Genomic DNA, 16,179 nt, shown 5'->3' on the forward strand with positions numbered 1-16,179 from the left:
CAGAGATTCTGGTCCTTTGTCATTTCAATTATCAGACTCAGAATCCTGTGGTCAGCCTTCATCATATCACCCTGGGTCTTACTTGTCCACAAGTAACAGCCACATTTAATGATCAGCATTTCTTTATATAGCTGTCTTGATCCATACTCATCACATGCTTGTAACTGCACAATCTTATTTCTTGCACATTATATCTGATTCCTCTGTTGCTCAGTTTTTCTCTCAACTCATTTATACTATGTCATTCTTTCAGTTTCCATCTACCAAACACCTCTCATAAGCCTGTGGCTATATTAGTAGATAGTGCCTAAGATGCTGTGCAGTGAAACATAATTTGAACCATGGTTTTGCAATTGTGAGTGTCGTACTCTAACCAATAGGCCACATATTTTCACATACACACATATGTATGTATATATTTGTGTGTGTGTGTATGTATGCAGATGTACTGATATTTGTATGTATATGTGTGTATGTGGGGGTGGGCTATTTGTTGTGTAACTGTAGTGTAAATATTGTTGTGTCTGTTAAGGTGTTTGTGTATGTTATGGCATTCAGTTAATGCAATGGGACTGAAACATTATTTCATTGTTTATAGATTTGCTCTCAACTCAGCTTGAACAAGGAAGACAGACTATCTGCTGTTGCTGTAGCTTGTTATTTAGCAGAAGAAGGAGCAAATTTTCATCACAAAAACAAAAAAAATAGGACCCCTCTTGACATCATTTGTAATTCGAATTTAAAAGAGAAACTCAACAGATTTGTGTCCATTCAGTACGTATTCACTAAACATTGGGGCATAACCCAGCAAATTGTTTTGTATTTTGTATTTTGTACATTATTACATTTAAGGGAATTAATGAAGCAGTAGCAGTGTTTATTTTAGACACTACAGTGTAATCATGGGAAAATAAAATTTAATTAGTTTTAATAAGTTTTAATTGATTTACACATTAAGCAACACCAGTTTGTTCAAGACTGTACTCTTGAATGTATAAAGCACAATTAGCTTTAATTAGTTTATACTTGGATCAATAGCAAATTTCTTTTTAGTCACTACTGTGTATTTTTGAACAGAGAAAGTTCATTTAATTTTAATTAGTTTAATTAGTTTACTCATGAAGCAATAACTGTTTGTTTTTGACACTACACTGTACTCAAAGAGATAAAATGTAATTAATTTTACTGTTTACACCTGAAGTGTCAGCTTAAATCTCTCTAGAATTACCCACTTGTACACTTTACCAACAAAATTAGACACTGTACTACTGTACAATTTAACATAATACATACTTTTTCACATAATTAACATAATTTATTTTTATTTCTATCAATGCTGTTGCTACAAATAACCCTTAAACTAACTCCTACATTTTTACTATAACGACATCACAGAGTTTAGTGATGTTTTCTTTATTATAACAACACCAATGGAATTAGTTATTGATCTTTTCTGTTTGACTGCACCTGTGGAAATTTCAAAGTTTTTTGAAAATTTTGAAATTTGGTGTACTTATGTAATTTTCCATGCTGAATCTTGGGAGATAATTCACTTTTTCCAGAAATTTTTTTAAAAAGTTACAGTGGTTTAAAGTTTGATCATTTTTAGCCTGTTAGAAAATAGGATTTGGAAGCTGTCATTTTGTGCATGACTGTACGTGTTGTCAACTGTAAACAAATGAAACATTAACGGAATTCTGCGTCACACATACCATATAACCCCTCATAACTTTTATTTTTGGGAATTTTCAGAAAATTTTTGCAAATTTGTATTCTAATCAAGGAAATTCATATGATAATGCAAAACCAAATAGAAATTTTGTGCATGATTTAAGGCCTATTTAGCTGTTATTTTTAGCACATCTCACACCGCATGTATTTTAAGCATTTAATAAGTAACAAAAAGAATGCATGGTTAGCAGCTCATTGACAGTTTGGCTTCTTACTATGGAAACAAGCAACTATATGTCTGGCTTTCGAATTGGCTAAAATAACCCAAAATTTGGCAATTTTAAAAGCTATTAACTCTTTAGTTAATGATTTATGGGGAAATTGAATTTCATGTCAATGATTACTTTACAAAACTACACCCACTTACCAAACATTCATATTTGGAACAAAAAATAGAAACTGAAAAGTGGCAGCCAAGCAGAAAAGATCCTTAGATATATTTTTCTTCCTTATAACAACAGCTGTGGGATTAATTATGTTGTCTTCACTTTAACAACATCACAGGAATTAGTTATATCTTCTTCAAGGTAACAATGGCAGTGGGATTAATTATATCTTCTTTACAATAACAGTATCACAGGGATTAGCTATGCCTTTTGTTACTGTAACATCAATGGATTCCTTCTTAAAGGGTTAATAATGTTACTTAATGATGTTTTTACAAAAGATGTTTAATGTGAATATTATAATAATATTGTCTGTAATCTGCTTGATACTTGTAATGTTTTTGGTATTTTTATTTGATAGTCTGCAATGCTTATTGTGCAAAGATAACCAGGCCACTGTAAAATTCTATCCATGCAAACATACAGTGACATGTTCAAATTGCTATTCCAAAAAGAAGCTTAAAAAATGTATCCGGTGCCAACAACCTATAACCAACAAGAGCGGATTTGGTAAGAAATTCTTCGATAATCTGTCCGTTTGTCTCATCAATTTGTGCTGAGGCTACGTATTTTTATGATGTTATTGTTGTTGTTTAACCTCAGCTCAATTCTGACTTAGCAGTCTTATGATAAAAAGTTTTCCAGGTGTGAGTACCCTGTCTTTTCTCACTATCTATCACTATATCCACTACACATTGTCTTCATCCAAATAGAAGACTTGTGTCACTTGAAGAGAGTACTGTCTATTAGTCTTATCTAATAAACAACATTGTAAGATAAGTGGTGGCTAACAGGAATATCAATAAATCTCCAGTTCTGACAGTAAACGTCTATTTTTAACACTCAACTGTGAGGCATTAGAGGTGGATAATGATTTAACAATATCTTGGGAATCTGATACTTAAAGTCAAAGGTAATTACTATTTTCAAAGTTTCGGCTTTGGTAAAACAGGAGATTCAATCACAAAATTTCAACTGCTAATTTAAAGACCAATATTAGAGACTAAATGTTAACTCAGTTGTGAATGTTTGTAATCATTAAAAGGTGATATGGATAATTGAAATTGTCTGTGTGTCTGTGAATATTGGCAATTGATTAAAAGTGACTTGGATGATTACTGTATCGTGGCTGTCATTGGCTGTTCAAGTGCATGTTATTAAATGGAAAAACAGTTAGTATGAATCACTGTAAGACATTTTCGTGTATAAATATATTGTTTATTTTGTGTTCACCTTTTGTGGTCGATGCATGTAGTATGTTACAAAAACATGTGTGTTTACATACAAAGAAAGTTTTGATGTTTGCTTTTGCACTGAAAGAAGTAACATATGATATTTGTATTACTATATGTATGCATGTGTGTAATGGGAACAGTCATTTTGAGAATGTGTGTGTGATAAAATATCATTGTTTATGAACCGTATATCTTGTATCAAGGTGAATAGACATGTGAGTCACATGTAGGAAACTTGCACGTGGAGCTACAGAGAAGACATGTGTCTTTGAGTGAAATCTGGCAGGAACTGGTTGCCATGTAGCTCAGAATGAGGCTAGTGTCTCAGAACGAGGCTACTGTATCAAAGCGAGGCTAGTGTATCAAAGTGAGGCGAGATGCCTCATCAATGTATTCGCCTACTCACATGTTACTATGTAATATGTAGCTCTGCTGCATAGCCTCCTGCTAGACTTGAAAGAGTCAAAAAAAAGTAGAGATGGCATATGTAAATATGCAGTGCAAAAAGCAGGTAAGGACATGGAATACAAACATAAGGATGCAATACAATAAAAAATGTGCAACTGAAATGAAAAGGCAAAGCATGGTTAGAGTAAATAGAATATGAACACAAAGAAATAAGCAAATTTTTCAAGTCGATTAGGTAAAGTTCGAAGGAATACTGTGAAGAACAAAACTGCAATGTTGGTGATACATGTTGAAAAGCTTTTGCTAAGTTCACTAATAGTTCATTATAGTTCAGATGTGTATAGTTTTAAATAGTTTGGTGGGTCAATGTACATGGTGACCACTATGAGTAGTAGTGATGTATGTAAATAGAGGAGGGGTTGGTGTGTGTGATGGTGTTGGTGGTTGTTGCAGTGGAGTAGCATTTGTTTTATGTTGTACTGTGAATGTGGGAGGTGTATGAGGTGGTATTGTGTATGCCCGCTTAAGCCTGTCTATTGAGACAGTTTCCTTTTTACCATTAATGTCTATAGTATATAGTTTGTCTGTGTGTGACAGGACGCAATAGGGTCCCATGTATGGAGGTGTGAGAGGGGTTTTCACAGCGTCTTTTCATAGAAACACATGGGTCCAAGAATCAATGTCTTTTGGAACTGATGATTTAGTGGTTTGGTGTTGTGTTGACATGGGTGACAGTTCTTGCATGTATTTGCAAAGTCTGTGTATGTACATAGTGGGGTCTTGTGTGGACAGATCCACTGGGGCCATCATCTGACCTGGCAATGAAAGAGGTGAGCTATAAACAAGTTCTGCTGGGGAATAAACGAGATGCTCCTTTATTGAGGCTCGACAGCCAAGGAGGACTATTGGAAGATATTTGCTCCAACGCTGCTGATCTGGGTAAGCATGCGAAGCAGCTTTCATTTGACAGTGGGATCATTCCACCATACCGTTGAATTGTGGATGGTTACTGGTGGTTCGAATCCAATGTGCGCCTATGGTCTTCGTGAGCTCATGGAAGAGTTGTGATTCAAACTGTTTTCCACGGTCAGTAGTGATGGTGGTATGGAATCCGTACCGTGATATCCATCCTGTAAGAAAAGCTTTGGCAACAGATTCTGCAGTGATATCTACTAAAGGAATAGCTTCTGGCCAACGTGTGAAACAATCAATGCAGGTGAGCAGGTAGGTATATCCCTGGCTGACTGGTCAAGGTCCGACAAGGTCGATGTGTACATGGTTGAAATGCACATCTAGTGTGTTGAATGTGCCAAGGGGTGCACGGACGTGCCTATGCACCTTTGACAGAAAAGGCAGGAGCGTGACCAAGCAGTGATGTCTCATCTCATATTTGGTCAAAAGAATCTAGCCAAAATGAGTTTCACTGTGGCAGAGTTTCACTGTAGGTCTCCGGAATGAAAGGACAAGAAGAATTCATGGAAGTACTGCACAAAATTTGTGCATCAGATGTGGGTACTAGAAAGTACTTGAAGTTGCATGTGGCAAAGGCGGGTGAGGACATATCAATTGTCTCTAAGCGAGGTTGATCTTTAGCCAGAAGATGCAGGTCGATGTCTGTTGGTGACAACAGCGAATTCAGTGGTAGGCGTGATAAGGCATCTGCTGCAGTGTTATATACACCAGAGATATGGCAAATGTCAGAGGTAAATTGAGAAATGAAATCCAAATGTCTGGTTACCCACAGAGAGTAATTGTCAGGCTTCAAGCACAGGGCAAAGGTGAGTGGAATGTAGTTGGTAAAAATTGTGAATTGGCGTCCCTCGAGTGTGTGCTGTAAGTGTTTGACTGTTAAATACATAGCTAACAGCTCCTGTATGAAAGTGCTGTAGTGAGTTTCGGCTGGTTTAAGCTGCCGAGAGAAAAAGGCAAGAGGCTGGAGTTGTTGCTGGTGAAATTGTTGTAACATTATGCCTATGCCTATGGCAGTGTTGGAAGCATCCACTACAAAGGTTAGCTGAGCGTCTGCGACAGGGTGAGCAAGAAGCGATGCCTGAGTGAGTTGCTGCTTTGCTGTGTTGAAGGAGTCAAGTTGGGTGGAGTCCAATGCTACTGGCTCATCCCTATTTTCCTATTCTGAAGAAGTGTGTTTAGCGGATATAGGATTTCAGCTGAATGCAGAACAAAGTGCCAGTAGAAGTTAAATAGTCCCAAGAAATGTTGAACTGACATAACGATATGGGTGGAAGCAACTTGTCAGACAGTGGTGATATGCCTTTGGGGCTGATGATGTGACCTAGGAAGGTCAAAGAAGATGCAGCGAAAATACATTTGGTAGGGTTGATCCACACTTGGTAAGTCTTGAACCACTCGAACAGCTGACAACCATGATGGCGATGTCCCTCAGTTGAGGCGCTAGCTATCACGATGTCGTCGATGTATGCATAGACGAAGTCTAAGTCTCAGACGACTTCACCTATGAACCTTTGAAATGTGCTGGCTGAATTCCATAAACCAAATGACATAGTTAGGAATTCGAAGGTGCCAAAAGGAGTGGTTATGGCAGTCTTTGGAATATCCTCTGGATTCCCAGTCCAGTTTGGTTAATATTGGGTAAGGTAGATCTGCAACTGTAAAAATTTACCTGAAGTCATATCGTAGATCTAAATCCAACAAACGAGATATCTGGAATTGGTGAATGGTTCACCACCTGTAGAGTCACTGGTGATAATAGTGGTTTATCCGTGAGGAGTTTTAATGGCCAGATACTGCAGGCAGCACCTTTATCTACAAGACAGCAGGCATGGGATATCTGGTCTGTTATGAAAAATGCACAGTTGGCCGCTGGCTGCTGCAGAGAATGCACTGAGCTCAATTCTTTGGCTGGTTGTTTCCCTGATGAGAAGAAGTACAGGGTCGGGTACATTTATGTGCTGAAGCTCCAAACTTGGCATGGTACCAGCACATGGATAAATGAGCAGAGGATGAGCGACGGTGAGGTGAGAAGGAGCAATCAAAAGAATGCTGTCTGGGTTAACTTGACCTGGAAGTGCGAAGGAGCTGCACTTTTCTTGTTAATTCAGCTATCACCTTTAGGATAGCAGCTGAGGCAAGGTCCTTATCTGTGGAAACGGATGCTACTGGTGGGTGTGCAGATGCATCTGGTGGTACTGGGGTTGGCTTGGTGGTGCTGCTGGTATATTCTCTGATTCTGTCGGCAGTGGAGGCGATTTGCTCATGGTTAGGTTGGCTTGGACGTCAGAGAACAACTGGGAAAAAAATAGTCGTTTTAATAAAGCACTATTAGTAGGTGCATTTTGGGCCAATTCCTTTATGCGGTGCAGAAGTTGCGAGGGTTTACAGTCACCCAAGTGCTCGTCATTGATGAGGGTTTGAAATCTTTCTTCTAACAAGGACATGCATCAAAGAATCTCCTGTTTAATGCTCCTATATGTGGCATCATGTGGGGGTTCAGTTATCAGGTCCCTCCTGGTCAGAAACAGTGGTATTGCACCAAGTAATATATGGAGCTGTTGGGCTTCAGAGGCAATATTGTTCGCAGGAAATGTCAATTTGATCTGTGTAAACCACACTTTCACATCACCCATGAAACAAGATAAGGAACCGTTATTCATGGTGAGATGTAACAGAAAGATATCAATTACTGGGAATATAGTTATGGTGTTGCTGTGAATGTAAATAATTGGTAAAAGGTGGTATAGATAATTACAGCTTTATGTGTGGCTATGAATAATGGTAACTGGTAAAAGATGGCTGACATAATTACCATTTTGAGTTTGACTGTGAATGTTTGTAATTGGTAAAATATATCATGAATTATTGAATTAGGGGTTTGGATTTGGATGTGGATGTGAATATTAGTAATAGGTAAAAAAAAACGACATGGATAATTACGATATTTTACAATCGTTGCTAATTTTACGATATGGTTGTTAATGGTTACGATATTTTACAATGGTTGCTAATTTATTGCTGATGAAGAGCTCAAATGGTTGCAGTAGTTTGGTATGAAATGTTGTTTATAATTGAGATTTGTATCCTGACTGTCTCATTTCAAGATAGCATCTCCAATATTATATAAAAAGAAGAAAAGGAAATATTCTTTATTCTTTTACTTGTTTCAGTCATTTGACTGCAGCCATGCTGGAACACTGCCTTAAAGGGGTTTAACTGAAGAAATCAATCCCAGGAATTATTCTTTGAAAGCCCAGTACTTATTCTATCGGTCTCTTTTGCCGAACACTAAGTTATAGGAACATAAACACATCAGCAACAGTTGCCAAGTGGTGGCAAGGAGACAAGCACAGATACATGCACACACATATATACAATGGACTTCTTTCAGTTTCCATCTACCAAATCCACTCAAAGCTTTGGTTGGCCTGAGGCTTTAGTAGAAGACATTTGCCCAAGGTGCCATGCAGTGGGATTGAACCTGGAACCATGTGATTGGGAAGCAAGCTTCTTCTACACGGCCCTGCTCAATCTGTAGAAAAGGCATAGGAAGAAACCCCATAAGACATACCCAGTGTAAGCTATGAACACATAAGAGGTGCAACAATATCAGGGGAAGGTTAACAGGGAAAATAGTTTTTGTGTGTGGAATGTGCACAAGTACAATAATCACTAAAAATGTTCAGAAAATAGACTCCCTCCAAAGCTAGGGGAGAAATCTAGAAGTAGTTGATAACTTCCATTAGCTAGGTGACCAAGACAGTAGTGGAGGTAGATGCTCCAAGAGCATAGCTGTGAGAATGAAAATAGGCTAGGCAAAGTTCAGAGAGTTCCTACCTCTGTTAGTAACAAAGGGTCTCTCCCTCAGAAGGAAAGATGGACTGTATGATGCCTGTGTGTGAACAACCATGCTACATGGCAATAAAACATGGGCTGTAACCACTGAGGACATGCATAGGCATTAAAGAAATTAAGCTAGTATGCTTTGCTGGATGTGCAATGTCAGTGTGCATGTATGGCAGTGTTAGCATCTTGAGAGAAAAGATGGGCACAAGAGGGATCATTTATGCTGAGTTGGGAAATTAGAGTTTAGAATTTTAAAGAAAAGTTTAGGTAAGGATTTAACTTGGAGAGAGAAAGGTGGCTGTCAGACTTGTAACACCATACCCCTTTAATTTTCTTTGTTGTTTCTACTCTGTGTAAATTTGCTCTGTTAACATATACATATCTACTTGAATATTCATTGTCTGAAGATTTTCAGTCTTTGTTTTCTCTCTATTTACTTGTATACATGTACATATATTTTGTATATCAGACCCGAGCAGTTTTATTTCTTTATTTGCATCATTGTCTCCATATCTGCTCACCTAGATTCATCTTATAGTCACTCTTTACCCCAACAGACTTGGTCCCACATAAAGAGATCAGAGTGTAGGTTCAAATCATTTGAGCACTACTAAGTGCTTTCTATATTTATAATCTCTGGATCTCATCTGGTGATCTGGTGAATCTATATATGCCTGTGTGTGCGTGTGTGTGTGTGTATGTATGTGCATATGTATACATATAGTATTGCAATATATCAAGAAATGTGGTATTGTGCTGCCTACAGGCCCCAATTAAGTAGGTATAATTCAATAACTTTCTTAGTCTTGTGCACTTGGAGTGTACCTTGCTTTGGAATTCAGAAGATGATTATAGTGAAAGACAGAGGTGAGAGAACACTATTATGTTGTAGATTTAGCACAGATAACAGAAACGAAAGGCAAAGAAAGAAAACTAAAGTCTAATTGGCGAATAGTTAAATGAGATAATTGCATCATTGTAAAATCATGTAGGCATCTTAATTCACAGCAGACATTTAGAAGGGCAAGTGTATTTTGTTTTGATCCTAAATATTCAGCTATTACATGGTACCAGTATAGAAAGTATAAAAATGTTGACCAAAACCAGTTGATTTGATAATAAGAACATCATACAACAATAAAATATGGATTCTTTTCTTTTCTACTCTAGGCACAAAATTTTTGGGGAGTGGGCTAGTCAATTAGATCGACACCAGTACACAAATTTATTGACCCCGAAAGGATGAAAGGCAAAGTCAACCTCAGCGGAATTTGAACTCAGAATGTAAAGACAGACAAAATACCGCTAAGCATTTCACCCGGCATGCTAACATTTCTGCCAGCTCGCCGGCTTCAATAAAATATAGATTATATAAATAGAAAAGCTTTACTATAAAGGGTAAAATATGAACTTATTTTGTTTTCAGAGTGTCAAAAACTTGAAGAACAAGACCTCATGAAGATTAGTTATCTGTTGGGAAGTAAATGGTGGCAAGCAGGTGCGTATAAAATAACTTTACCAAATTGATTTCTATAAATCATCATCATCATCGTTTAACGTCTGCTTTCCATGCTAGCATGGGTTGGACGGTTCAACTGGGGTCTGGGAAGCCCGAAGGCTGCACCAGGCCAGTCATATCTGGTGGTGTTTCTACAGCTGGATGCCCTTCCTAATGCCAACCACTCCATGAGTGTAGTGGGTGCTCTTTATGTGCCACCGACACAGGTGCCAGACGAGGCTGGCGAACAGCCACGCTCGGATGGTGCTTTTTACGTGCCACCAACACAGGTGCCTTTTAACTGAAAATTTATCTGAAAATCTGTGTATATTACTCATATTTGATTAAACATTTACCAAATTTAACATAGTGGTAAGGACAAATGGCACAATAAATTAAATATTGTTTCTTGGAGTAAGAAACAAAAATATCTCATTCTGTAGGGGCAATGGTTTTGTTTGTGTTTCTTTTTTTATTACATTTACTGATAGAGGTTGGAGGATGGTGGAATTTAACCTTGTTTTGATAGTATTATATGCTTTCAGAGATATTCTTTTCTAAATATGCCTGTCTAACTAATTAGAACTTGATACTGTCAGTCAACCCCTCTCAATTATCACTATGACATGTATGGTCAAATTTTGGGTAGAAATCAAAGATCAATGACATGTACGATCAAAGTCACTGTCACCTGACTATCCATCTGGTTAAGGACTATACTTTCACTGACATGCTTGTGGTGCAATGTTGTAGTTTTGACATGTTGCTATATCTCCATTGTCCAGTTTCCATCTAGGTGAGGATGACACTTCACTGACAAGTCGTGGTTATTTGTAAATGGTGTAATGTTGCAGTCTACATATGTTGTTGTCTCCCAATTATCCGGTCTAGTTGAAGATCATACTTAAATGACATGCACTGGTTAACTGTGAGTGTGGTGCAACATTACTGTCTAGACACACCATGTCTCTCCATTGTTCAGTTTCCATCTAGTTGAGAACTACTACACTTTACTGACATGCAATGGTTAATTTATGTGGTGCAGTGTTGTAAACAAGATATGTTGTAGTCTTTCCACTGTCCAGTCTAGGTGAGGACTACACTTCGCTGACATGTGGTGGTTAATTGTATATTGAGCAGTGTAGGCATATTTTATGTTATTAATGTTGTTGTTACTGCTATAGTAATTCATATTATTGTATTTTTTGTAGGTATCTTCTTAGGAATTAAAGTTGTTGAACTGGAAATTATCATGTGTGATCATCCACTTAAAACTGTAGATCAGAGTTTCCAAATGTTATACAAATGGTTAAACCGTAGTGCAACTGGGGAATGCACAGTTAACCTCCTAAGAAAAGCTCTTGAGGAAGCTGAATGTTTTTATGCACTTGATTACCTTCAGGAAAATCGGGAATTTCAATGTAAGTGCTGATTATGAGTGTGTATTTTAACTTAGAATGGAGGAGTGTGAGGGAGAAAGATAAACTTTTAAAATAAAGATAAACACTTATATCCTGCAGTGCAATGATGATATAAGTACCTTTCCTAACACTTCTGTAGGAGATCGCTTTCCTCTGTTTAGTCAAGATTCGAAACCCAATCCACACACCTGTTGCTTGTCGGACGAATGTCTGATCCTTTGTCTTTTATCTCTATGTTGGGAAATAAATGAGAAATACCTGGCCCCTGCAGAGATCAATCCATTATTTTAGGTTTGGCCTACTGTCTGAACCTTATATAACCAATTGAAAGGTTTGCTTCAACCACTTTGGTTTTCAACCGGGTAACTGAGAGCATGTCTATCCCCCCCACTTTTCAGTCGTCTGACCAAGAGCATTTGCTGAATGGAAAGGGACAACGCAGTTTTTAATCTTTGTTAGCAGACCATAACTTGGCTTACACACACAGCTTCCAACACACACTAAGAGTGCACGAGCAACACATTATACCATTGTCATCAATACAACTACTGCTATGTCTGTGATACTTACCACTGTCAGCCAATAAACCTGTAAATATCATTCTTTTCTTTCAATGTTGTTATTACACTGCCTCATCCTACTTTCAGCTATCTACATTTAGCAACCCCAATTGCGAAAAAGAATCACTATTTCTATATGAAGTACATTTCATCTGTACATTGCAATTCATAACTCCAACATGACAAACACAACCATACATTACATTTGGTAACCCAGCACATCTCTACTATTAGATTTGGTGACCTCACACACTTGTATGTTGCATCTGACGACCTAAGCATAAGAAACATATCCTACCATTACACTTCTATTGTTATATAGAGAGTTTTAATAGTTTTTGTGTTACATATATACTCCCTTCATTATTGATAAGGGTACAATAGCCATTTTATATCTATATCAATTCTCTTGATATGTTTGTTATAACGTTTCTCTTGTATGATGCACCTTAGGGTCTAGTCTCTACCCATTTTCTCTTTCTCTCTCCTTGGAACATGTATATGATGTATCTTAGGACCAAGTTTCTCTCCCTTCACCCATTCTTTCTCCTATAACAATTCTGTTGTATGAAGTACCTTAGGGACTAATTTATCTCACCCTTCTCTTTCTCAATTTATCTATCTAACACTTCTTTTATATGATGTACCTTAAGGCTTAGTCTCTCCCTTTCTTTTACCTAATAACATTACTTTTAAATGTACTTTAGGGTCTATTCTTCCTTCCCACTCCTTTCCTTGCTCTTTATGTAGATTTCTGTAAGTTCACTGTTTGATGAACCGTATCAGTAACAACTCAACAGTTACCTCCCTCCAGTCATTTCAAAATAAGGTGTATGCATTTCAGTTAAGAACATTTTATATCTATTCAGATGTCTTGATAAACTAGGCTTTGTAAATATAATGCAAACAAAAACAGTGGACATTATAGTGAAAAAGAGATCGAGAAGATAATATTGTTTTTGGGGAATACAATTGATGATAGTAGGCATTGTGGAGAAATTGAATGAAAATGGCAGAGAGAGGGAGAGGAGGCGAGAGGCGCTCCCCTCTCCTCCAGTTAGCAGTGACCAGAATGATTAGAACGACAGCTATATCAACAATATTATAGTTATCTCCAAGCTAACATGGCAGTCCAGGAAAATAGGACGAATGCTGCCGTTGATTAGCTCCAAGAGGCTATCGCCTCTAGCTAGCTATGTGACACGCAGACCTGTGTCCATTATAACCTTCAAAAAGGGGAGGTCAGCAGCTTCCACTTGCTGGTTTGGCATCTACAGACTAGTTTCGGGGTAGTTGCCCCTTATCAATGTAGAGTAGCCAAACCCAGCAGGCATCGCTGCTGACTGTCTGTTCGAGGGATTATTTACCTAAATTCAGTGGAATACATCCACTAGTACTGGATATTGATAGTTATCACCAAGCTAACATGGCAGTCCACTCTCACGACTCCTTTCCACACCAATTTATTGCTCTGTTCCCTCAAACCTTCTACCTATACTTGCCCCTTATAGTGTTGGTTGCTCAACCGACCCTATTACCTTTCAATACTATCCCCTCCTTTTTTTCAACAACCCCTGCCAATAATTCCTTTCCTGTTTCCTGACCTATTCCTCCATCTCTTACCATGCCTTCACCTAGACATTAGAGCTCAACAGTCTTCTGGTTCATTGTATCTTGTCAAACAGTTCAACCTATGCTAGCATGAAAGCCATATGCTAAATGATGATGATAATAGTCAATTTTTAGACAAGACTGAGGGTCCTGACTTCCTGGGACCCTTCTTCAAAAGTGCTTCAGGAACATCTAAAATTCACCATGCTTCAGTCTTCTGTTACCAAAAGACTGGTTCGATGAAATAACCAAGAAATCCAAATCTTGTTAATTAAGAGACCATCCCACCGGATCCACTTTTAAGAAAGCAGTCTTCTGCCTTATGTACAGCAGAGGTTTTGAAAGATTTAGAAAATGTTGTGGACTAACTTTATTGGTTACTACAGAAGATTTTTATTGGTTACTACAGAAGGTAGTGTATAACTCTTGGCACAAAATTCAGAGCCCCTTGTGCAATGCAGATGAACAGATGATAAAGTGCTCACTTTAACCCTTTAGTATACAGATTAACCTGTCAAATGTAATGCTTATTTGTTCACATTATTTGGAATTATTCAGGTTCAAGAGGGGTGTCAACAATATTTACTTGTAATTTTGTTAATTTTTTATATACAGATTTGAATTTTTGCCAGTGAATTTTAGCTGAGCTTGCTGATTGAATTTGACATTTATGGGCAGGTAAATTCAATTAACAGGTGTAAAAGCAATAACATTATGGATAAACACTAAAATTGAAATTCTAAATGCACCTTACCTGTTTGATTTGTTACTAAAATTATTCCAGATAGCAAATGACAAAAATTTTGCCACTTTTTAAGATGAGGTACATTCATTTGAATTAATTAAAATACAGGTATAATCAGTACAAGATTTTATTCTTTCTCTATATTTCATTCAAATATTTTCATTGAAAATAAAGTACAAAACTCTTTTACTGGTCAATATACCACTGGCTGTGTACTCTTTCAATTTAATGAATACATTTACATAACAGATTGCATCTAATAAAAAAAAAGCATATTAACAGGTGAGGCAAAGGTAAATACAGATGTGTAATATACTGAAAATTAATACGTATTTCTTACTTTCACATATTATTTGTAATAAAATGAAAGGAATAGTATTACTATCAAACAACAAAATATAGTTATGCCATATTTCTATCGTGAAACTGTTCAAAGCATCCTTTACACAAAGGTACTTTGCAAAATCAACACATATATGATGTTTCGACCTGATATCCTCTCGCAGTTTTTCTGCAGTGAACACAGTCTGCAATCTTTTTTTCCTTCCAATTATTTTTTACACCTTATGGAAGTCAATATTTTCTGTTGACATCCACCTCAGTTAATTTTACTTTTCTCCCAGTTCTGTGCTTTCTGGAAGAACAGCCCTCATGTAACTGAGACGTAATGTCAACCTAAAATTTCAAATGGTCGCAGAGGTACCTTGTGGCTTTTTACATAAATAATATATGAATTAACTATAGTTAGACATAATGCTGGAGATATATGGATCAACATAACTTATATATCAGGACTCCAGCAGTTCCACAGTTGAAGAAACTGCTTGATACCAAACAATGTTTATAGTAAAAAAAGCTCACTATGGCAGTACCAGTTGGCTGCCATAGTGGATTGGGTTGTCCACAAATTGAAATTATGAATTGAGCATATTTGTTTCCTCCGTGATAGTTTCAAAAAAAAAAAACTTTGCAGTAAAAATAAAAATAAATAGTCCAATGGTTGAGTATTGGGAGGTAGACTGTATTGTGGACTAGTCTTTTCTGTGAAATTGAAAATTATGGTTGATGTCGTAATCTTCAACCATGTTGTAATGTTTGCAATATCATTTTATAATCAAAATCTTCCTCGGCAACACAGATTCATAAATGTCAATATGATTCGTAAAACCTTCAAAGTTGGAATACTACTAGTGGATGCCATATCGTTAAAAACTAAGATATACACTTCTCTTCAAATGCTGAAAAGACCAGCAAGTCTCAAAAATTTCCCTATTTTTATTTGAATAAAGGCAGGAAGAGCCTTATCTTGCATTATCTCAAAGCTATGAGAATTCAATAATGTGATATGATTATTTTTTTAGCGATTTCATAAAGGAATCAGATATGGCCGGATTTAGCCAGTTCAAACAAATAAAGGGAGAATAATTTTTGGCCAGTTTTGGGGTCTAAACTTGTGGTTAGAACATTTTCAGTCTCCTGATGGCCTCACTATATCTGATTCCACTTATGCCCAGTTTTTCTTTCAACATATTTGTACTTTGTCATATAAGCACAATGATGTTGCAAATCCAGCAGAGCATACTTGGTTTGTTTCTGCATTTAAGGCCTACATCTCACTACCATGTAGTATTGTTGTTCATATATAAGTAACATAGTTCGATTTTTTTTATTACCAGAGGTAAAAGCTTTCTGAACTTTCTCCTGCCTGTTCTTACCAAAGCAACTATACTTTCAGAACATCTTGTATCACTGCAGATTAAGTCACC

General features: G+C 37.0%; 1 protein-coding gene across 2 annotated transcripts in view; it reads left to right on the plus strand.

Moving 5' to 3' along the window:
* The window catches only part of LOC115215030 (ankyrin repeat, PH and SEC7 domain containing protein secG-like), a 50,751-nt gene extending 38,652 nt beyond the window's left edge, over window positions 1–12,099 (plus strand). For both annotated transcript variants that reach the window (XM_029784159.2, XM_036505285.1), the window contains exons 8-11: window positions 599–774; window positions 2,479–2,627; window positions 10,005–10,076; window positions 11,288–12,099. In XM_029784159.2, coding sequence (XP_029640019.1) covers window positions 599–774; window positions 2,479–2,627; window positions 10,005–10,076; window positions 11,288–11,508 — 618 coding nt within the window. In that variant the 3' untranslated portion in view covers window positions 11,509–12,099. The remainder of the gene's footprint in view (window positions 1–598; window positions 775–2,478; window positions 2,628–10,004; window positions 10,077–11,287) is intronic.
* The last annotated feature ends 4,080 nt before the right edge of the window (window positions 12,100–16,179 follow it).

This window comes from Octopus sinensis, linkage group LG8, assembly GCF_006345805.1.
Source record: "Octopus sinensis linkage group LG8, ASM634580v1, whole genome shotgun sequence".
NCBI classification, from domain to species: Eukaryota; Metazoa; Mollusca; class Cephalopoda; order Octopoda; family Octopodidae; genus Octopus; species Octopus sinensis.